Genomic DNA, 24235 nt, shown 5'->3' with positions numbered 1-24235 from the left:
AAAAAACAAAAAATCGAGTTTGCTTTTCGGTCATGAAGTCCATAAATAGTTATTAAGCACCTAAAACCTGGGGATTCGGTGTCCACTATCACTGAGTAAAAAACAAAAACAGTTTAGCACTCCAGGGAGATACTGTGTTTATCACTTGGTTTGAATGTTGTGTGAACATGGGAGTTTAGGTAATACATTGGTATGTAGAGATGTGGTGATTTTGTAGGCAATTTTTAGTGTTCTTTGGGTTTTGTTTTGTATATAAACAAATATAAAATTTGAATTTTTCATTTTTTCCCAGGTACAAGGGATGAGCCAAGGGCCTTTGCACTGAGCTGTATCTCCAGCCCTGTCATTTATGTTTTATGTTGGACTGGGTCTCACTCTTGGAGCCCAGGCTACCCTGGAGCTCCCAGTCCTCCCGCCTGCATTTCTGCAGTCCCCGTGGGCCCTGGCAGCTTGCGGAGTGCTCCCGAATGCTCCCTAGTGTTCTGACTGCAGCGAGGGCCCCGCCCCAGCTCTAGATTCATTTGTCTTTTTTTTTTTTTTTTTTTTTGCAGTACTGAGAGTGAATCCAGAATATTCTATGTTTGATCCTATATTTTTGAATTTTTATAAATAATTACAAAATTTTTTTGTGAGAATTATGAAATCATGAGTCTTCAGTATCCCATTTGAGATCCTAGACTAAATTTATGTCTAGGATATCGTGTGATTTGGGAGACTTAAATGCTTGATTATGTTCCTTTTTATATCCTCTCATAATGATAGAATACTGATGTGATCACCGTTCTTGTCACTTGTTAAGTGGAAAAACCTGAGCAGAATTAAAACATAATGAATATGGTCAGCTAAGACCTTCCATAGCTCTTGATTTCAATTTAGTCCATTGTTACTTCCTTTTTGAGTTGAAGGAAACTTGTCATGGGTTGGAATCATGTGATTGCATTCAGAACTGTTGAACATTGACTTCACATTTGAACTTTACTCTTGCACTTAAGAGCAGTTTGTGTCTTAAATAAGATGTTGTAATGAGCTTTTTTTCTTACTTTGTTTTCTGGAAAATGTCCCCAAAAGTACAGACAGTTATAAAATGAACATAGTGTACTTTTACCCACAGCCTGTATTAACTCACAGCTAATACTGTTTTGTTTATACCTGTCCTCACTCTCCTCTCTGTTATTCTGAAGCAGATTCCACATTTCATCTGTGAATATATCAGCCTTAGGGCTTGAAAAGTAACATACCTAACAAATTAGTAGTAGTCTCTTAAAATCTATTATCTAAAAAAAATCTATTACCTAGTTAAGTGTTTAAACTTTTGTTTTTCTTTTCAAATCTATATATTAATGAAACCCATTTGTCGGAGTTTTTCTTAGTCTGAACTTCACTGATTATGTCATGGTTGGTGGGTATCCCTCTCTTCCCTGCAAGTTGATAGATGAAGAGGCTTAAAGGTTTTATTTTTTCTTTTAATAGGAATGAACTTCATAATTTTGTATATTTGTGTCACTGAGTTTAATAATGTTTCTCTTTTTTGAGATACTAGCATCAGTGGTAATCCATTATTATGCAAGTCCATTATTTTATTAGAGGTTATAAAATAGTTATGTTCCAATTATCTCTCTTTGAAACAGGGCCTTGCTATGTTACTCTGCTGACCAGGGTGGCCTTGGTCTCAGAATGACCTCCTACCTCAGCCTCCCAGGTAGCTGGGACTATAAATGTGTACCAGTTTGCCCAGAGTATTTGCCCCCCTGCCCCCTATAATGAGGATTAAACCCAGGGCCTTTGCACTGAGCTACATTCCCACACACACAGCTCCCGCTTTGGTTAGAGATAGGGGAGATGAGGACAGGGTCTTGTTAAGTCAGTAAGTCACCCAGGCAGGGATCCTCCTACCTCAGCCTCCCAGTTTGCTGGGATTACAGGCATACACCACCATACCTTGGCTTGAAAATACTGCTATAGATAAACCTTTAGTCATCACTACTTTAGTTACTCTTCACATTTAGTTCATGTGGGGAAGTAAGGATAAATACTTGTTTCTTTGTAATAATTCTTTCTTTAAAATGTTGGTTCTCTAGCATCCTCCAGAGTTACTTGCCTGAACTTTTGTTTAGCAGTGTATGATTTGTATTTTATTGCCATATCCTTTTATATATGTCTCTTCCCTTCTTTGTTTTTTGGTTTTTTTTTTTTTTTTTTTTTTGGTGCCGGCAATCGAACTCGGGACCTTGCGCTTGCCAGGCAGGCACTTGTGCCACTGAGCTAAATCCCCGGCCCTCCTCCCTTTCTTCTTATCCCCCTCTCCCCATTCCCTCTCCCACTTCTTTAAAAAGAAGCTTACTAGGGACAAGGGATATGGCTCAGTGGTAGTGTGCTTTGCCTATCATGCCCAAGGCCCAGAATTGAATACTCAGCACTGCAAATAAAATAAAATAAAGAAATACATGTATAGGCGTTTTTGGGGGGATACTTAAATTGCTCTTTTTCCAAACACTTGGATAGTGGATTTATACTACTGCGTGGTATGGTGGATTTATACTACTTGGGGATCGCTGGTTCCACACAGAGGACATGAAATGTTTCGATTTGATAGCATCTTCTGTGGATTCTTTTCAAGGCTTCTGGAAGCAACTGCTCTGTGGGACACGGCAGTGTGAAAGCGAACTCGCACAGCTTTTTCATTCATTGTGACTGAGGGTAGAGTGCAGTCTCTGTCTGGCTCAAAATTGAGTATTTCCTTAGCATCTGAGTATTTCCTGTTGCATCATTACCTATGCTGTGTTTAAGCCATTTAAGTGTAAACCAAGTTTCGGGTTTATTAAACTTTGTTTTCTTCATTATGTCCTAAATCGATTAGAAAGAAAATTCAATTCCAAAACAAAAGTCAACAAAGTAACTGAAACATGACTTACTCAAGGTTCTGAGGAAATTAAACATTTTTCCTTATGAAAATTTACCCATTTGACTCTTGAGTTTTCAAGGAGTTTACACACACACACACACACACACACACACACACACACATTGGAATTAAAGCAACATTTAAAACATCACATTTCCTTAAAAATAGTAATCTAGGGCCAAGGATTTAACTCAGCAGCACAGTGACTGCCCGGCAAGTGTGAGGTCCTGAGTTTGATTCCTGGTACCCATTCCCACTCAAAAAATAAAGAATATTAATCTAACAGCTGTTCTGCTGATTTTGGGGGGTGTTGTTGTTTGTTGTATGGGACAGGGTCTTACTTTATAGTTCAGGCTAGCTTTGAACTCACCATGTAACCCAAGCTGGCCTTGAATTGGCAGCAGTCCTCCTGCCTCAGCCTCCCAAGTGCTGGGGTTATAGGAATGTACCACCACACTCAGGTTTTGTTCTGGTGAAATTTCATTACCAGATCGTTTGTATATCAGAAAAGCAGTTGAGGGACTGAGAAAAATAGTAGACTGTAAGAAGAGACGCTAGATGGGCCCAGGCAGAGTGCCAAGGTCTGTCTAACAGCTCGTATGTGTCACCTCGCCTGCCATCTTAGAATTGGCATTAGGGCCAGGATTCAAGCTCTTAAACTTTCAAATAGGTAGCTTAGCGATACAGAAAAGCATAACTTCGTTAAGCATCCGTGCTTTAGAAATAAGACCTCATTCTAAGCATTTTGGTTTTCACCTAGGGTATCGGAACAGCAATCGGAGAACTGCCTCCATATTTCATGGCCAGGGCAGCTCGCCTCTCAGGTGCTGAACCAGATGATGAGGAGTATCAGGAATTTGAAGAAATGCTGGAACGTGCGGAGTCTGCACAGGTAAGAACAGTGGGGGAACAGAACGCTAGTGTCTAGGGACGTTATTAAGAGTCACTCAAGTGAAGAAAACTGGTGAAGTGAGAACAAAATGAGATATGACTTGGGGTAGAATAATCAGAAAAATAAAAATGATGAGAAACAAGAAACGTAATAAAATAATAAACAAAAGCAAATGAGCTGGGTGTGGTTGCGTATGCCTTTAATCCCAGCACTTGGGAGGCTGAGACAAGAGGATCCCTGTGAGTTCCAGGCCAGTGGGAACTGCATAGTGAGACTCTGTTTCAATAAATACATACATACATACATAAACAAATACATACAAGCATACATACATAAATGGTCTGGAGGTGTAGTTCGATTGCAGAGCCAAATGTGAAGCCGTAGATCCGATCTCTAGCACAGCAGTCAGGCAGTCATTTCAAGCTAAGAATAGAGACTTTCTGAGTCAGTAAGATAACATATACTCGTCAAAACACCTTGTCAGAAAAGAGTAAGTTCCTGTAGCCAGTGATGTTAAGGAACCAAAACATAACGGCTTCAATGTGTGTTGTTAGTACCGTATTACTAAGCAGAAGGCTAAGTATATAGGGAAGAAAATGGGTGGACCGGGCGCTAAGCCCCAAACAGCACTTCTAAATCTTGTTTACTTATTTATCTATTTTCTTAATTATTGACTTATTTATTGGGAGGTATAGGGATTGAGACCCAAGGCCTCACTCACACGAGGCAAGTACTCTACCGTTGACTTACGTTCGCAGCCTTTTTTCTTTTATAATTTGGAGACAATCCTGCTGAGTAGCTCAGACCTTGAACTTGTGATCCTCCTGCCTCAGCCTCAAGAGAAGGTGGGATTACAGGTGTGTGCCACTGCACCTGGCTCTGAGTTAATTTTGTAAAAATAGCATCAAATATACTTTATCATGTTAAGAGAAAAAACTTTGGTAGCTGCTAATTACAACTGCTATTTTAGAAAAGGAGTAAACATATCCTTTATCACTAGAGAAAGAAGTTTCTCCCTATAAATTAATAGCAAGAAGGTAAGAAGTCATTTTCTCCCCTTTGGAACTTCTAAATCTCACCTATTTATATATAAATGTAGAGTCATCAAGTTCATTCATTAATGCTGCAGAAATAAGGGGCCCTTCAGAAAAACTTACTTCATCCAAAATTAATCTCTTCTTTCTCTGAACTTCATACAACTTGATTCATGTCTCCCTTATGCAATCATAAAATGTGGGTATTTATACAGGATCCATTTTCTCTTTGAAAGTAGATATTTTCCAAGTGAATGTGTAAATTATATTGCTAATAAGTTATTAAAGCTTTAAACTGGTAAGCAGTAAGGAGTATTAGACTTAGCAGTAGCAGAACTTTCTTTTTAAATAACATTTAACAGTTCAGACTTGCCGGCAGTTCCACCAGCCTTTGTCTGTCAGACAGCAGTGTCTCAACGTGGGGAAGGTACAGGCCCCGGCCACTGAATTCCTGTCTTAGCCACTTCATAATGGAATCCGCTGAGGCTTTTTTGATGTCAGGACAATCAGTGCATCAACCTGTCAGTGTTTCAGAGTAGTTATTTTATTCTTAGGAAAAGTCCTCACAACACTGTAAAATGAGTGAGTCTTTAGAGACGGGCTTAGCAGCGTCGATATGAACAAAATGGATTTTGAAGAGAAATGTTTGAATGAATTAGGTGAAATACATCTTCCCTCAGATTTGTCTGTTAACCTATGGAATTGAAAATTTTTCTGGTGCTACATGCCTATAATCCCAGTGCTTGGGAGGCTGAGGCAGGAAGATCACTGTGAGTTGGAGGCCAGCATGGGCTACATAATGAGTTCAAGGCCAGCCTGGACTATATACCGAGAGCCTATCTTTCAAAAAAATGTATAAACAACTTTTCACATTATATTTGCATTGGTGATGTAGCTCAGTTGCAGAGCACTTGCCTAGCATACATGAGGCCTTTGCTTAAAAAAAAGTTTTAATGTTTTTAATAGCTTTTAAATCTAGAATGTAATGTGACCCTTGTCTTAACTCTGAGGTGATAGGGAAACGTACCATTCTTCTAATTTATTGGAAAACTGAGGGTCTAGAAGTTGTTACCTTCCTAATTTCACATGCTTAAAAACAGAACCAAAATTCAGAATGCCAGCATCTGTGGTATATTCCAGTTCCTGAACAACCCCTCCACAGAAGTAGACAGACAAGTGTCCCTACCAGTCACAGTTGATGCCTCTATATTAGTGTCCATCGTCTGCCCGCTCTAAAACTTCTCCTTCATACAAAATCAACAGGTTGACATACAGTAACTGTAAGGTAGGCTGCAGCTATGGAGATTTATGCCATGTCATACATACCGAACAGATTGTGCAAGTATTGCTCCCTCTTAAGCCAACTAATGTGCTGTGATTATTTTTCCTTTTTTTTTTTCTTTTTTAAAGCTTTTGGGGGCAGTTTTTGGAGTTAACGTGTTTTGCAGTTGCATGGTTTCTTTAAATCTCTGGCTTTTCTTTTCTCCTTCCACTGGCTGTGTAAAATCATCTCTTTTATCACATAGTACTTGGTAATCTGTCAGATAATGACTTGTGCCAGGCACAGTAAGTAGCTCATGCAGTTTGGGAGGCAGAGGCAGGAGGATCACAAGTTCAGGCCGCTCAGGGCAACTTAGCAAAATCCTGTCTCAAAAGCTAAAAGGGACCGGGGCAGGTGGGTGGCTCGGTGGTACAGCACCCAGCAGTGCTGTGAAGAGTCAGCGTGTCGCTTCCGCTCTTGTCACGGAGTCTGCGCTCCTCTCCTAGCTGTGCTTTCCGGCGTTGCTGTGTTTAGCACGCGATCCTTGTGGGGAACGGTACCTGCACCTAACCCATCCCGGTGCCTCGTCTTGTCCCCTTCTCCTCCTCTCCCTCCCCACTGTTGCTTTGACCTTCTCTAGGCGCTTCTCTCGGGTTAGACTTCCTGTCTCCCTCAACTTTTCTCCCCCTTTTTGGTGAAACACGCTCTGTAGTGGCTTCCTAAGAAAGGGTGAATAAATGCAGAATGTGGGGCCTTTCATCGAAACAAGCAGATTCCCTCAAAGTTGATTCACTGAATACAGGATTCCAGATTGAAAATAGTTTGGGGCGTAAAATTTGGAAGGCATGGTTCAGCCATCTTCAGGCTTCCTCTGTGGCTCTTGAGAGGGCTGATGGCTTTCCGAGTCCTCTTGGTTGACATCATTTTTGTTTGGGGTTTTTTCTTCTAAAAGACTTCAATTTCATCATCTGAGGTCTTATTTAAATTTACTCTGCTCGGTGCTCAGAAAATTTGTCAATCTAGACTGTATTAGTTTTACGGAATGTTATATTTTTTCCAAGAGCATTTTCTCTTTAGTCTGTACTCTTCTGGGAATTCTAGTTACTTCCTACACCCATACTTGATTTTTTTTTTTAAATCTTTGTGCCCCTAATATTTACATTGTTTTATTTTCTGAAAGATTTTCTCAAATTTAGTCGAGCGTGGTAGCGCACCCCACCCCATACTAATCGTTGAACCCAGTGCCTTCACATTGACCGAATCCCCGGTTGGTTGGTTGGTTGTTTGTTTGAGGCAAGGTCTCACTTAATAGTGCAAGCTGGCCTTAAAATCACTGTGTAGGCCACACAGGCCTCGGACTGGTGGCAGTTTTCATGCCTCAGCCTCCCAAGTGCTGGGATTACGGGTATGTGCACCACAGCTGGCTTTCATGTTTATCTTCTAAGTCTCTTTTTTTTCTTTTTGTTTTTCTTCTTCTTCTTTTTCTTTTTCTTTTTTCTTTTCTTTTCTTTTTTTTTTTTGTCTTTTTGAGACAGGGTCTCGCTTTGCAGTTCAGGCTGGCCTTGAGCTCACTTTGTAGCCCAGGCTGGCCTCGAACTCACAACAGTCCTCCTGCCTCAGCCTCCCAAGTGCTGAGATTACAGGTGTGCGCTACCAGCTACCACACCAAGCCCGACTAAAATGTTTTTCTGCTGTGACATATAATGTATATTTCTAAGAAACATTTTGTCGTTTTGAAGATACTTAGTTTCTCCAAATTTCCTGTTACTTCATGCATTGTCTTTTCCATCTGTTCTATTTGAGGTTGGCAGCTCTCCTTAAAGCCTGACAGTCCTTGGTGGGTGGATGTGGGTGTGTGTGTGCACACATGCATAAAGCACTTAAAAGCTGAATGGAAGCTTATACAGTGTGTTGTGCAGTGCAGTGCAGTGTCAGTCTGACTGGCTTATCGGGAACCTGCACATCGCTCTTGTTGGTCTTTCCTTTTGGATAGTTCAGTTTCTCCAGTGACGGATCCTCCAGTATCTCACCAGGGAACCCGAGCCTTGCTGCTGTCGTAATGCTGGGCTGGCCCGAGCAGTTAGGAATTCCGTTTAGTGTGTAGACTTCCCTAACCCACTATGCATTCAGTCTCTGGATGCCCACACAGATACAAGCACGAGTGTGTCCTGAGCCCAGAACCTCTTCTTTGTTTTGTTGAAACCTCACTGTATTTGATGTCTTCAGTGAGATTTAGGGAGTCCCCTGGCTGTTCTGGGGTGGGGATTGGGCATCGGTTTATGTCATCTCCTTGGTTTCAGCGCTCCCACCTCTCAGGGTCGTGCTGAAAACCATTTCTGGGATTCTGTTGGGCAGGTCCCTTGGCTTCTCTTTCATATTTATCTTCCCCTATAGATTCATAGGTAAAGCGTTTTCTTCCTTCTGTCCTTGTCCTCATTAATAGTGAGTTTCATCAAAAACAGTTCATACTTTTTTTTCTGTATTTTGGGTTATTTTAAGGTAAAGGTGTCTTACTATCGATTAATCAGGTGCTGAGTAGCCAATCGCCCTAATATTTAGTGGCCTAAAATAAGAGCACCCCTTCATGTTCGCAGATGTGTGACGGATGCCTTGTTGCTGTGTAATATTGTTCAGAGATCCCATCCATAGCACTCCCTGCATTGGCTAGAATTCCAGACGAAATGACTCATTTCATTCTTCGCAGTTTTTTTGATTTGCGGGATATAAGTAACACATTCCATAAGTTTATTGCCACTTAAAAGCCCAGTTCCAAAAATTTGTGGAATGTGAGGAAGAGGTAAGGTATGTTTCATCTTATTAATATGATTTAAGCCCTGATGACTGACCATTTCTTCTCTCTACCTTCCCTATTGGCAAAGTAGGTTTTTTTTTCATTCCTCTCCCTGATTATTTTAGTTATGTTTTCAGTGGATCAGCTGTTGTTTATCTGTTTTGAGGCTTGGAAATTATACTGCACACAATACTCCTGATAGTTGTAAGGTTTTGTTTTTATCCTATAAGGTCAGTTATTACAATCACTATTTCAGGGTAACTGTGTATCTCTTGTTTCCCAGTTTCCTGTTTGTTTATACCAGAAAACCAAGTAAGCAAAATGCACACATTCTGTTTCATATCCTTTAAATCAGAAATCATATATTCTTTGCAAATACCTCATTTAAAATTTTTATTCAAAATTACAGTTACATGTTCTGTTAACTAATAGGCAAGCTAGAAAATAATTAGCTAAAATAATATGGTAAGAGAGAAACTCCTATGTAACAACTCTGTGGTCTTCTGTATTAATTTTCCTTCTAAGCATAATAAAAATCTGTATGTTAGGCAGTTGAGTGACTTACCGCCCTACAGTTGTGAAGTAAAAAGTATTATCACTGTTTTGAGTGAACTTTTTTATTTTTCAGTAGAGACAGGGGTCTCCCTCTGTTACCCAGGAGGGCCTGAATTGCTGGGCTCCAGGGATCCTCCTGCTTTAGCCTCTTTAGTAGTTGCGGCTACCAGCAAGCACCAAACACTGGGATTTTCCCTGCTTTGGATAAGGAAACACCCTGAGGGACGTACTGCCTGTGACCGTCAGAACCAGAACCCAACCCAGTTTTCTAACTGTGATATTAGTGTTCTGCTTACTGGACCAAAATTTAGCCGCATTCTTATACTGGTTAATGCAATAAAGTAATAAAGAACTAATTGAAAATTTTCTCCTATATTTGATTTGATCTGATTTTTCTTTATTTCCTTCTATGCCTTTTTTTACCAGTGTCCTTAAATTTTGTGGCTTATTACAGATCTTAGTGTATGTGGGTATGATTTTTGTTCTACACATATGACTTAGCAAAGAGTTTTACTTTTGTTTATTCTTTGCCAGCCCTGTAGGCTATTAGCATATACAGGTAAGATCAGGTGTATTTCTGACATTTTCATGCACTGCTGAGGTGCGTTCAGGTTTTTGTTTGTAAGGGTTTTACTGTAGAAATTTATGACTATTTAAGAGGTTGGTTGTTTTGTTCTGGGGTTTTTTGGGTCTTACACTGATCTCAGACCTTTTTTTTTTTTTGGTTCCAGGAATCGAACTCAGAACATTGCACTTGCCAAGCAGGCATTTGTGCCACTGAGCTAGATGCCCAGCCCCTACCTTTTTATTTTTTATTTTGAGACAGGATCTTGCTAAGTTGCCCAGGCTGAGCTCAAACTTGCCATCCTCTTGTCATAGCCTTTTAGTGTCCTGAGATTACAGGCATGCGCACTGTTTTATTTGTAAATGCACCATCTTAAAAATACCTTGAGTGTTTAATCATAAATCAGAGTCTTCACTCTTATTATTTTCAGATTCTGACATCCTAGAAGTATTAAAAAGTGAAACATACATCTACTCATCAAATAGGCCACTAAGCATCATATTCTGGGTTTTTAAATATTTGTTCTTGAGGGGTTTTCTTTGTTTCATTGGTTTTTTGTTTTGTTTTGTTTTGTTTCAGTTTTTTAAATCATGGTCTTATTGTGTTGCCCAGGCTGACGTCAGACTCAAGATTGGTCTCCAAGTAGCTGGAATTAGTACAGATGGGCACCTCCTTGAATGGCTTGTTTACATTTTAAAAATCAGAATCATATCATAAACTTCAATTTTTTTTTTTTTTTTTTTTTTTTTTTGAGACAGGGTCTCACTATGCAGTTCAGGCTGGCCTTGAGCTCACTTTGTAGCCCAGGCTGGTCTTGAACTCGCAACCGATCCTCCTGCCTCAGCCTCCCAAGTGCTGGGATTACAGGCATGTGCCACCACACCTAGCTCATATCATAAACTTTAGTATCAGCTTCCTATTTACATATCTGCAGTAGGATCAAAAACTAGTTAATGTTCAGATTTTTAAACTAGGATCAAAATCTAGTTAATGTTCAGATTTTTAAATTTTTGTCACAATGAAACCTACATTGCCATTGATATTCCTCAGAATAGTCCCTTGTTGTAACTACGTGTCCCATTATTCTTTCCACTTGCTTTTTTTTTTTGTCTTTTTGAGACAGGGTCTCACTCTGCAGTTCAGGCTGGCCTTGAGCTCACTTTGTAGCCCAGGCTGGCCTCAAACTTATAACCATCCTCCTTCTTTAGCCTCCCCAAGTGCTGGGATTACAGGTGAGTGCCACCACACCCAGCTGCCCTGTCCTTTTCTTTCTTTTTTTTTTTTTGTTTTTTTTTGTTTTGCTTTTTGGTTTTTGTTTTCTTTGGGTTTTTTTTGTTTTGTTTTGTTTTGTTTTTTGTTTTTGAGAGCATGTCTCTTTGTAGTTCAGTCTGGCCTTGAACTCCTTGCAATCCTGTCTCAGCTTCCCAAGTGCTTGAATTATAGGCATGTACCACCATGCTGGGCTGGAAGTCCTTTTTTCACCAGTATCTTTAGTCACACTGTCATTGCTGCCTTAGGCCCCTGAATCCATCCATTCCAAATGTTTACCTTTAATGGTCATTTTGACTCAGAGGAAGAGCCTAAAGTTGCACAGTGCCAGATCCGGTGAATGAGGTGGATGAGAACACATCATAAAGTTTTTATGAGCCTGGCTTTTCTGTTTGACTCCCCTGGGCAGCAGCGTTCTCTGTATCTGATTAAACCTAGTCAAGACAGTGAAAGAGGTGGGATCTTTCTGTGGTTCCAGAAGTGCTTTGGAAAATGGCAAGAATGATGGCAGAAGTGTGTTCAAAGTGAGGGGAGGGCAGTATTTTGAGAAGTATTAATGGCAGTGTGTCGTTTACTGTAATTTCTTTTTAATTTAAATTTCTACCATAGATTTCTCTTTCTTGTGTGTGTGCCAGAAATTGAACTCAGGACCTCACACTTGCCAAGCAGGCGCTGTGCTGCTGAGCTATATCCCCCGCCATCAACATACATTTTAATCATACCTCAGAGACAGTTGATACTGACATAAAAATTATTTTCTTATTTAGAAGTTAGAGAGCTCAATGTGGAAAATTGGAGCACATACCCTGTAATCTTTTGCTATTCATAATAGTGAAATCGTGTTGTATTTCTTTTGTTTTTTTAATATAAAAACATCCTGTGAACATTTTTCATGTCATCAAATGTTTTCCACATCTTTGCTTTTTTAATAACACTTCCTTCCTAAGTACATTCATTATAATGCCAAAAAATACGGATAAACAAAAAAGAAAGCAAATTTCATCTTATTACTGGTTTATGTCTCCATTATATCTAGTGTATCTTCACTTTCACTTTCTTGAATTGACATATTTAAGGAGATGCCTTTTGTCGTATGCGATGAGCAGTTTCTACTATTTCCAGGTGTTTTTCCATATCACTTACGTCAGTGGTGGCAAACGTATGGACATGTGCTGTAACCACCTGTTACCGTCGAAAGCACTAAAGCTTTGCCATCACAGATACATGTTTTGTTATATTTTACTTTTCAAATTTTTTATTCCAATATTTTCCACTCCCTCTTTTGTTTTTTATTTTGTAATAATTTATTTATTGAGGCAGGTCTTCCTACGTTTCCCAGACTGGGTTCAAGGTCCTGGGCTTCCATTAGTCCTGAGTCAGCCTCTTGAGTAGCTGGGACTACAAGTGTGGTGCCTCTGCAACACCTAAAAATTGTCTTTTTGAACCCTTAAGACTATAAAATTCAGCATATTTTAACCATTGAAATATTTTTATATATGACATGATATAGGTAGGTTACTTTTCTCATTCATTAACATGTTAGTAAGTTAATATTAGTTTTACCTTATATTCCATTGTGTTTGGCAGTATTGGGAACTACACCAGGGCCTTCAAACTGTACTATATCCACAGCCTTTTTTCATTTTTCAGTTGGAGACAGAGTCTCTTACCAAGTTGTCCAGGCTGGCCTTGAGCTTGTGATCCTCCTGCCTCAGCCTCCCAGAGTGTTAGGATTATAGGCATGTACACCATGCCTGTTTCTCTTGGTAGCTATTAATGCTGTGTAGAAAAGGCACTGGGTTTTCTTTTTCTTTGGTACTCTACAGTCTTATTTGACAACTTTTTAATTATATCTTATTAGTTGCAATTTAAAAGTTCTTTAGTAATCAGTTTATCAAAGATCCAGTTTATCTGCCTTTGGTACTGGAATTTTCTCAAAGGCTTATGTATTTTATAAAACCTCTTAGTTTTATAGTAGCAGTAAAGTACAAAAATTGTATTCACTGCAGCTCAAACAGCAAATAAAATGAGTGATTATTTTTAAATTACCTGAGAATGTTAGAAAACCTTTTTTGTTTTGTGTTTTCATTAAGGTAGAGCGCTTTAGTAGCATAAGTTTATCAGCAGGAAAAGGGAAAAAATCTTGGCACTGGTTGCTTTGCCGTATGTTGTCCAAGTGGGTTAAAGGGTGCCTGTGATTTTACTAAGAAAGCACAAGTTAAGGAGTTTAAAGCTAAGCATTTGCGTAAATTCCACTTTTGACTGTAGGTTGGATTTCATTTTAGGACTATTTTGAGAGAAATAAGCCATGATTAAAGCACTTATTTGTATTCTGATTCTTTATCACCCCTGATTTATTTTCATGAGTACAGTATCGAGACTAGGCAGTATTTTTCCACTAAACTGGCTTCCTTTTGCTTTTGGCTTTCTGTCTTGTTTTCAGTAGGTATCTGTGGGAGGCAGGCATGAATCAGTGTAGCTTCCTATGCCCTTGAGCAAGCCCAACATCATTTATAAAAGTTAGATCTAGATAACTGTTTCTGTGCTCTGTGAAGTATTCCATACAAGGTTCGATTGTTCTCTTTATGGTGGTTTTCTCCTTTGTTCTTGGTATCTGTTAGTGCTGTCACCATCCTCACAGTCACTTCAAGTGAAAATCTGAGCTGTCATCTTCGTGTTCAATCCCCAGCACCAAAAAAGTAAAATAAGTAGAAACAAATAAAATCCAAGTTCCCGGGCACCCCATCTGTCCTCCCGTGTGCAGTCATTTTTCAAGGCCCGTTGCGGCTGCCTCCAGTCTCCATCGTCCGCCCTCTCTTCCCCCAAACCGTTGCTCAGACTTCTTCAGGCCTCACCTCAGCATTCCCGGTGGCTTCCTATTTGGCCTGCTCTTTACTGGTTTCCCACCAATCTTCTCTCGCACAGAACAAAAAAAGTACATCCTGAAGGATACATGTGCTCGTGGAACTCTGCTATTCAAAAACCTCTGGCCCTCAGTTGTAGTAATTTGAAATCTGAACTCTTAACACAATTTCCTTTAGTAATTCATTTATACCTACAAATCATCCTCATTTCCCTTTCATTTCTTTGTCTTCTGTATTCATAATTTTTGCTTTTGTTTTTTGAAGTACTGGAAATTAAACCCAACACATGGTACACAAAGCCTGTACCATTTAGCTATACTTTTTGGCCTGACGTTGATGATTTTCAAATTGAACATTGAGACTTCCAGTATACCCATACAAAAACAAAATTTTGTTGAGAGACCGGTGTAGTGCCACCTTTGAAAGTTGGAGGCCACCCTGGCCTGCATAGAGTTTGAGGCTAGCCTGACCTATGTATATAGTGAGACCCTGTCTCAAACAAAAACAAAAACCTAGGTATGGTAGCCCACACCTGTACTCCTAGCACTCAAAAGGCTGAAGCAGGAAGTTCACAAATCCAGGGCCAGCCTGGGCTACATAGTGAGTTAAAGGCCAGCCTAAACTACATAGCAAGATGCTGTCTCAGAAAAACAAAAAACAAAAAATTGTATGTGCATGTGTGTAAACTTTTTTAAAAATAAAGACCTCTGAAATTTTTAATTTTAAAAATTGGTGCTCTTAGCCTGACATGGTGGCACATGCCTGTAATCCCAGTACTCTAGAAGGCTGTGGTAGCCTGGGCAATTTAGCAAGATCCTGTCTGAAAATACAAAATAATAAAAGGAGTACTAAAAAAAAGAAAAGAAAAAGAAATGCCACTCTTGTTAAATAAAACCGTGATGATTATTGAACTTGCAAACAATTTAAAAATTGCTGCTGTGATGAATTAGAAAACTTTACCCCCAACACACAGCCCTGCGGTGTGGTTCTTTTTCATGACTACTTGCAGTGTCATTTCCTCCCATCTGCGCGTGTCTACTTTCTTAATTCCTTACCTTGCAGCTTCTTTGTGAAGTATTTGGTGACTCCTTCCCACCCCATCTCATTTCGTCCACTCCTCAAATTGTCTGTCCAGAATCCCTCTAGCATCCAACTATACCATCCTTGTTTCACTTAATAACTGCCTACCTCCTTTTAAAACTATTTACAGATTATTCTTATCTTTTCCAGAAATCTGTAAGCTCCTGGAAAGGAGGCCTCAGAGCCATGTTTTCAACAATGCCTGCCTAGTCTTGTACATGCATAGTGTTCATGCAGAAAATACTTGAACTAAATGATGAAATAGTAATTGAGAAAATGTAGCGTCGTATGAAATATGTTCTAAATATTCCATCTTTCTCTGCTGCAGAACAAAGTATAAAATGCAGCAAACACAGAAATCATTTTACATAAAAAGGAAGATTTTATGTTTTATGTCTTTGAATTTATTAGTGATCTCAGAGCAAATGTTGAAAATAGTATAAAAGACAATTTAAATGACTTGCAAGTTTTAACTCATATTGAATAAAATAACTTTTTTAAACTCTATACTTTGAAAACACATGGGAGCCAGGCAGAGTAGTATGTGCCTGTAATCATAGTTACTCGGGATGCTGAGGCAGGAAGATCACAAATTCAAGGCCAGCCTGGGCATTTAGCACAATTTGTCTCAAAAATAAGATACAGTGGACTAAGGTGGTAGTTCAGTGGTAGAGTTCTTCCCTAGTGTAGTGAGGCCTTGAGTTCAATCCCTACTACCTCAAAAAAAGGGAAAGAAAAGCAAAGAACTGGAGGCTGAGGGAACAGCTCAGTGGTAGAGTAGGTACTTACACATGGCTAGGCTCAGGGTTCAATTCCTGGCCATGTAACCAAAGAAAGGAAAAACTAAAACTTGTTAGGAATAAAGGTTTGAAAAATAAAGTAACTTCTTTGCCCTCTGTTTCCTAAAATATTAGCGCAGCTGGTGTTACGAATGGAATGGAATGGAATGGGAGTCTGGGGGTGGTTGTGGTATTTCTGTATTTAATGCTTACACAGTAGATTAGGAATGCCGTATGTGTTTACTTGGAAGAGTATGTTCTGAGTAAGGTTGCCATCTGTCAGTCTGCCTCAGTGCTACCTGTCCAAATGACCTGCCACTTGTGTTCTTTCCCAGTATTGGGTTGATGACTGTGTGAAATTTACTGTTGCCTTTTATTGGGATCAGATTGAGAAATTAAATCAGAAATATGGAAATCGTAAGCCTTCACCTTGTAGAAGAATACTCCATTCCCCTCCATCTTCATCTTGGTTAGCTAGTTTTCTTACTCTCTCTCAGTCATGAGTCTGTAAAGCAAGGTTGAGCATTTCCTCTCTTTTTTTTTTTTTTTTCCCTTCTGGTATCAGGACTTGAACTCACGACCTTGCGCTTCCCAGGCAGGCGCTTTTGCCACTGAGCTAAATCCCCAGCCCCTCAAGCATTTTCTCAAAGACTTTTATAGTTTCTGGGTTTAATCTTTTTAAGGGAGGATTTTAGATTCTGTTTGATGGAAGTATTTAAATTAATATTTGCTACTTAATATTGAAACTAAGTCCCCAAATTAAGTCCTAATATCTTTCCCCTTACTGGTTTGTATTAAATTTATTTCAGGTCAAAAACTTATTTCAGCTTAATAGGAGACTTGTCCTATTTAGAAACACAAGTTATTTATATTATTTTATTAGTGAAAACATTTAAAAACCCAAAAAAATTAAAACCCCAAAAATTATTTTATTAGTGAAAACATTTAAAAACCCAAAAAATTTAAAACCCAAAAAATTCATCCGTTGTTATGGTAGTTCTATAGCAGTGTCTTTTCTTTTTAATTCAGTGAAGTAGATGTTTCCCCAGTGAACAGTTTCCTCAAAGTACAAGGTAAAATCGAAGGGCTTTTTTGACATTCTATTGATATGGTAGAATATTTGGCCTTTTATTCTTGGAAATGATGGGAAAGCACTTGATGATTTGCATGCTCACTGAAGTACTTAGCATTCCATTGAAACTGTGTTGAGCACATTTGCCTATGAAGTGTTTGCAGTTGCCTCCACCCTTAGTGCCTGCTTGTTTCTCCTATGAATTATCTGTTCCCTTGCATATGCACATTTATCAGAGCTGATGCTATGGATGATCTGAAAGCAAGCAGGATTCGTTTTCATGTTCTGGTGCCATTTGGACATTCTGAGTGTCAGTTGTTGCTGGGACCTGTTTTTGACTCTGTTGAACCCTTACTGGTTGTGGTTTGTCTGGCCATCACATGACTTCTCTGAAAATTCCCCCTCCTCTTCATTTCCAGTAAACTGTTTGAGCAGGAGTGACTCAGAGTGAAACCAGCTTCCCTGTAACCACAGGGCTTGTTAAAGAATTTGTCAACGTGGACTCTAGAGGGTTTGCATTAAGCTTTGCAGTAACTGCTATGGTTTGTGTTGCATGAGGCTGTCCACAGAAAGCGGCCTGCTCTCAGGATCTCAGCCTGTTCATGCAGAGTTAAACCGATCAACTTTAGGATCGTGAACACTGGAGACACGTGTTAAACTTCTTTATTCTTAAAGGCATTGTCAAGGCTACCAAGGCTTAATGCAGTTTCTCCTTTTAGAAATCAACCAGCCACACCCAATAACATTTAGTTTTTGAAAAATCCAGCCTGCTACATCTTTTTCAGCTGGCTCGTGATTTTACCACAAAGTATCAGCAAGATTAAGCAATTTTCAGCAGTCTCTTGATGGATTCTTTTGCAGAATATTTCAACTCTTGGTGCAGTTAGGTTTTGGTGCCAAAGGTCACTTACTTACATTTGGTTCAGCAAGAGAAAGTAACACTTAGAAAGTTTAGTGGCTGTAATTTCTAAGCACAGTTAACATGACTTATGGTGGAATTCATCCCTCCTTTTATTTGCATTTTAGGGAAGTTTTCACTTTATTCTGAATTCTTGTCTCACCACCCGCCACTCCCAGACTTGAATCTTTCTCTTTCTGACTCTTTTTTTAACCCATTCCTACAGTATTAAGGTAAGTGAACTGGACAGATAAGAGTTCCATACAAGCTGCGCACAAATGGCTGTGGAAACTCAGCTGCTCGTTGTCATTCCTTATTTATTTTATTTTTTATTTTCACATGTGCGTTTCTGTAGTTCACCTTATCATCACCTTAGGTCGGACTTAACTTAAAAAATAAATTTGGTGACAGTATTGAAACCCAACCTCCTAACAGTTATTTTTATCCCGCTTACCTTGTATGTGTACATTCTAGAAAATGATGAGCTAGTTGTTCCTCTAAAGACAGAATTCAGGCTGCTGGGGTGTAGGTCAGTGGGAGATCGCTTGCCTAGCACGTGCAAGGCCCTGGCTTCCATCTCGAGTACCAGAAAGAAAAAAGAATATAGGATAATGGAAGTTTAAAATTTCTAATAGTCTAGCCATACTCCTTAACTCTCAGTGATCAAATAAATACAGAAAAGTTATTTGTGTGATGATGAAGCAGTTCTAACTGAAACCAGATGATGTACAAATGAAAATAAGAGGTTTATACAGCACAGTCAGTAAGAAGCACAGTAAGCAGTAAATATTCAAAGTTTTTCCTTTTAGTTTGCTTTGCAATTTGGAATAGAATACAGTTTGGAGTCTGCTTTGTTCATTTCAGCTCCACACCTGTTTACCGATAGGAGGAAAACAAGCAGCAGGCAAGCATTAAGTTACCTTTGTTAAGCTAGTTTAAAAGGTTTGGGTTTTTTGGCAGGTTTGTATTTCAAACACCTTTTGTAAAATGCCTTTAGAAAGTTCTCTTTTCATTGAAACTTGGACCAGCAGACTGTGTATGCTTGTGTGTGTCTGCTCATGAGTTTGTAAGTTAGTAAAAATAAAAAGCCAATTCTAATTAAATTAGAGAATGTAATCATTTATTGTTTATTTCCAACAGCCCTCAGACCTCTCTGATCACTTCTCTTGCCCCGTGGACCTTTACCTTATAACTGCTCAGTGACTTCATTTCTGGCCCATGATCAGAATGGACGATGTGGACAGCAGAATAACTATTAATGTTCACTTTCCGTGACAAAAACATTGTTTCTTTTTGGTTTTGGTAATAGGCGTTGAATGTAAAGCCTTCCTCACATCCCTAGCCCTTGTGGGTGTTTGTTTGTTTGTTGAGACTGGGTCTAAGTTTTGCAGGCTGAGTTCAAACTTGTGATCTCCTAAGTAGCCAGGATTACATTCATACACCACTGCACCCGGCAGGCGCTGCACTTTTATTTCTAATTAGCCAAGATGCTTGGTTTATTGAGGTAGATTTGCAGCTCTTTCTTATTAGGTATGTAAGGTTTCTGTCACTAGAGTCTCCTTTCCATTTTTCCTGTTTTGGATGTTATGATGTAAAACTATAACTGTCCAGAGTTTAAGCTAAAGCACTACAAAGTATCACAGAAATAAGTATAATTATTAATACAATGCTCTTCTCAAAAGTAGGACCATCAGGCTAGGGCTATAGCTTAGTAGTAGAGTGTTTGCTTAGCATGTGTGAAGCCCTAGATTAAATTACCGACAGATGTGCCCCAAAAGTAGGGCTATTCAGTTATGTGCTACAGAACGACAGTTCCATTGGAAACATACGCAACAGTTGTCTTGTATGCTCGTATCACCTGGTGACATCAGCGGTAAGCATTTGTGTGAACATGCTGCGTGGTGTCTGTGTGTACAGTGAGGGAATGGCATGTTTCTCAGACCATATCCCTGTCATTAAGCAATGCAAGACCATACTTCAGATTTAGTTGTCTTTTTTCTTAATGTGGGTCTTCATCAATTAATTTATCCAAAATTGTAAAAACACGTATTTTTACTACTTCTTGTAATTAAGACTTCAGTAAGCTTCTAGCCTGTTACATAAAGCAGTTGCTTCCATTTGTCTGTTTTAAATGTCTCTCTATTATGCAGGGTTGTAGTTTAGCAGTAGAGCACTTCCTAGCATGTGCGAGGCCCTGGTTTCTGTCCCAGCACCGCCTCCCCCACCAAATTATTTTACTAACACGGAATTAACATAGCTGCATGTGCTTTTCCAGAGGCACTTAGTTGCTATCCTACTTTTCAGCTTTCTAGAACTACAGGCCTGTTAGGCAATACATTTTGCTGATGTTTTCAATAAACAGTTTTAATGTTACTCCAAGTTCATTTTCTTTGTTCATAAGTTACACTCTATCATATTATGTTTAGACAGTTTCCCCTAAATGTTTTATCTTACTGTTGTCTATTTCAAAACTGACCTGGCACTTTTACTTTAGAAATCATTTCAACTGTAGATTTGGAACTTAAATTCTGTTTCTTTTCTTCGAGGCATTTATAAATTTGTTAAGTGAGATTGGTTCATTGATTCTCTCTCAGAAAAGAATCCTTTTTACTTTTTTTTGGTAAGGAGTGGTCATTGAACCCAGGCTTTTGCTGTACATCCGCAGTCATTTTTTGGTTTTGGGGGGTTTGGAGGGGAGATATATATAGATATAGATAGATAGATAGATAGATAGATAGATAGATAGATAGATATAGATACAGTCTCACTATATAGTTTGGGCTGGCCTTGAGCTTACTGTGTAACTCAGGCTAGCCTTGAATTTGCAGTGATCCTCCTGCCTGAGCCTCCAGAGTGCTGGGATTACAGCCTTGCACCACCATACCCAACCCCTTTTTTATTTTTTATTTTTTTTTTGAGACAGAATCTCAGTAAGTTGCTCTAGCATGATGTGGCTTGAACTTGCCTCAGCCTCCCAAGGGCACTGGCGTTAGGGCTGTGCGCCAGCACACCCAGTCCTATTTATCCTTTTTTTTCAAGTCAGGTTTCCTACTCTTGACAGTTGTCTAAATTCCATATTTATTTAGGTTTTATAGCTGTGGTTAAGCCAGGTTCACCTGAACCATTTGACTTGTCTCTTTTGTTCCCTACAAACTGGTAGTATTATTACATACTTTTATATGACAGGTTAGTGGGCTTTTTTAAAAATTCCAGTTTGAAACTGAGAATACATTATTCATTACTTATAAACAGAGAGAAACAATTTTGAAGCACTAAACATGAGAAATGTGACTCTGAGAAATAACTCTCTGTAAAACATTAACTACCAGATGAGAGATACCAACTTCAGTCAGCAACTGAGATAAATAGAAAAATGTATTACTTTTAATGTATCCTTTGCTTTGCTCTAGTAACTCTTGCATACAGATACTGCCCCTGAATATCTAGAGCACTGTTCTAGAAAGGTTTTTGTTTGTTTTTTGTTTTAAGATGGGTCTTGTTATGTTGCTCAGATTAATCTTCAACTCACTCAGGAGGCTGAGGCAGGAGGATCATTGTGAGTTTAAGGCCAACCTGGACTACAAAGTGAGCTCGAGGCCAGCCTGAACAGCATAGCAAAACTGTATCTCAGGAAGACACCCAAAAAAAAAAAGAAAGAAATTAGATTTAATATTGTCAAGAGCTGTCGTTCTGATGTCAGGTAGACTACACTCTTTAGTGCCTGTGCTCTTTCTCCCTGTGGTATTCTCATCCTTCTGGGTTCTTTTGCTCTCCCTTGCCTTGTAGTTTCCTCCATCATAAATCCCCAGGAGCACACACACTTAAGAATCCTACAAATACACCTTAGTTACTTAAAGAAACCCACTCAGATGTATCATATGAAAAATACTCATGTTAATGGTATTGGTGAGGAAGTGCAGAGTAAAATACGTTGCTTATTTTGAATTCATTAATGCTCTTTTTTTATTGTGCACTGCTGGAGACCCAAGCCAGCCTCATGCGTACTAAGGAGCCCTCTGCCACTGAGCCTCAACCCTATCGCACTTCTTTTTCCTTTTTGGTCTTTTTGAGGTGTTCTCATTGTATAGCGCAGGCTGGCCTCGAACTTGCGGCGGTGCTCCTGCCTCAGCCTCCAGAGTGCTGGGATTATAGGTGAGCACCACCGCGCCCACCCAGCCAGCGTTACTGTTTAGTGCATGTGCGCTTCGTAGTTTCAGTTACTTGGCATGCGTATCTGACTAGGACTCAGGAAGCAGCAAGTCATTTCTAGGTCGTACAAGGACTTCACAAGTACCCTATTCAACATGTACTCCCGTCACAGATGAGGAATTGTTATTGAAACAGTTCCTCTGGTTTGTTTCTTTGAGACACAGTGGAGCCCAGGCCGGCCTCCCTGCTGGGGTCCTCCTATCTCAGCCCCGAGTGATCAGATTGTGGGCATGCACCACTATGCCCAGCTTTTCCTCTGGTTTTTAATATTGTCTGTGAAGCCATTTAAGCACAAATCCCAGAAAAGCATTATTCACTCAGCAGAAGTTTTAAAATGTGGTAAGTTGAGAAGGCAGGTGAGTATGGCGTGGTGGTGCATGCCTATAATCCCCGCACTCTGGGAGGCCGAGGCAGGAGGAGAGCTTGTTTGAGGCCAGTTTCGTCAAATTACTGATTGTAAATTTTTAAAAATGTTACAGGGCTGTGGCCTAAGCTCGTGTAAAAGGCTCTAGTACTGGAGGATGGGGTGGAGAGGTAAACTGCCTTAACCAAACGCGGGTTTCTCCGCAGTAACTGCGCTCACTTAATGTGATTAGGGCTGTTTTGTTTTTTTGGATTTTGTTGTTGTTGTTGTTGTTGACCCCAGACTGGGCTCAAACAGTTGCTCCTCCTGCCTCAGCCTCTTACAGAGCTGGGATTACAGGCGGCTCCCTCCATTCCAGCTTTCTGTTGCTTTTACAGAAGTCTCTTTGTGTGGTCACTCATCATGAAAAGGATTTATTGTTACCGTTTGAAGATACTTCATGTGTTCAGAGTCAAGTTGACATTTTAAAGGTTTGCACTGGGCAGGCTGATTATAATTAGGCTTTCAGTTTCCTTTTCCTTTCATCTTAAATAGCTTTCTTAGGAAAACGACATGTGAAGCAGCAGTGGCACAGGAGTGTTCAGGCTTCTAAAGCTCTGTCTCTCTTCTTTATTGCTTCTTGAAATCTCAGCGATAGGAATCGCTGTAACTTTTCGCCTTTTACATCTGTGTTTGGGAAAATGTTGCTAGGGTTTCTGGCTTATTTTATTTCTTCGTGGTTCTGGGGATTGAACCAGGACCTTCACACTGAGCTGCATCTCCACCAGTCTGTTTTTAAATTTTGAGGCAGGGTCTTGCTAAGTCATTAAGTACCCAGGCTAGGCTCTAATTTGTGATCCTCCTGCCTCAGCCTTCCAGAGGGCTGAGATGGCAAGTATGAACCACCACCACATCTGGCTCAAAATAGGTTTATTTGTGAAAAAAAAGCAGAAAATGATACATGGTTACTTACTGTAAATGTGTGTTGCTTCTTTTAACTAGAGAATTAAACTGTCCTGCCGCTCACTGAAATTATGAAATAAATTATAAAAGTTGTGAAATATGATTATAAAGAAATGAAACTTAAAAAGGAATTTGTTTTTAGTTGTACAGATTTTTTGAAAAAAATGAAGGCTGACAATTGAGGAAGTATCAACTTGGATTTGCTACATTTTTTTCTGCAAATACTATAAAATTGTTAAAGTGAAATATTAATTCTCTTTAGTATTATAATTCTCTTTAGTATGAACATTGACTGTCTAAAATACTTGTTTGGTAATTTTTTCCTTTTTCTTTAAAATACTGTTTCCCATTGGAACACATTTTCATTTGGCTTATTTTACGTAGACTTAAAAATAGAGCAAATTTTGTTAAAACTGCTCTTCCTTCATTTTTTTAGTTGAGACAGAGTCTCACGCTCTACCTCAGTCTGGTCTTGAACTCATTATGTGTAGCCCAAGCTGGCCTTGGACTCATGGTGATTCTCCTGCTTCGTCCCGAGTGCTAGAACTACAGGTGTGCATCACCATGCCTGGCTGCTAAAAATTGTTCTTTCAAACTTTAGTAAAGGGCCAGGCATGGTGGCGCATGCCTGTAATCCCAGCACTCGGAAGGCTGAGGCAGGTGGATCGTTGCAAGTTGAAGACCAGCTTGGGCTACAAAGTGAGCTCAAGGCCAGCCTGAACTGCATAGGAGACCCTGTCTCAAAAAGACCAAAAAAA

General features: G+C 39.5%; 1 protein-coding gene across 1 annotated transcript in view; it reads left to right on the top strand.

Moving 5' to 3' along the window:
- Positions 1-24235, top strand: part of Vmp1 (vacuole membrane protein 1) — a 105502-nt gene that overhangs the window by 48785 nt on the left and 32482 nt on the right. Inside the window, exon 7 of the mRNA XM_005393982.2 lies at positions 3663-3794. Coding sequence (XP_005394039.1) covers positions 3663-3794 — 132 coding nt within the window. The remainder of the gene's footprint in view (positions 1-3662; positions 3795-24235) is intronic.

The sequence above is a fragment of the Chinchilla lanigera genome, unplaced genomic scaffold, assembly GCF_000276665.1.
Source record: "Chinchilla lanigera isolate Chin_1 unplaced genomic scaffold, ChiLan1.0 scaffold00050, whole genome shotgun sequence".
Lineage (NCBI taxonomy): Eukaryota > Metazoa > Chordata > Mammalia > Rodentia > Chinchillidae > Chinchilla > Chinchilla lanigera.
Note: the sequence above shows the minus strand (reverse complement) of the source record. Positions and strands in the feature narration are given on the sequence as shown.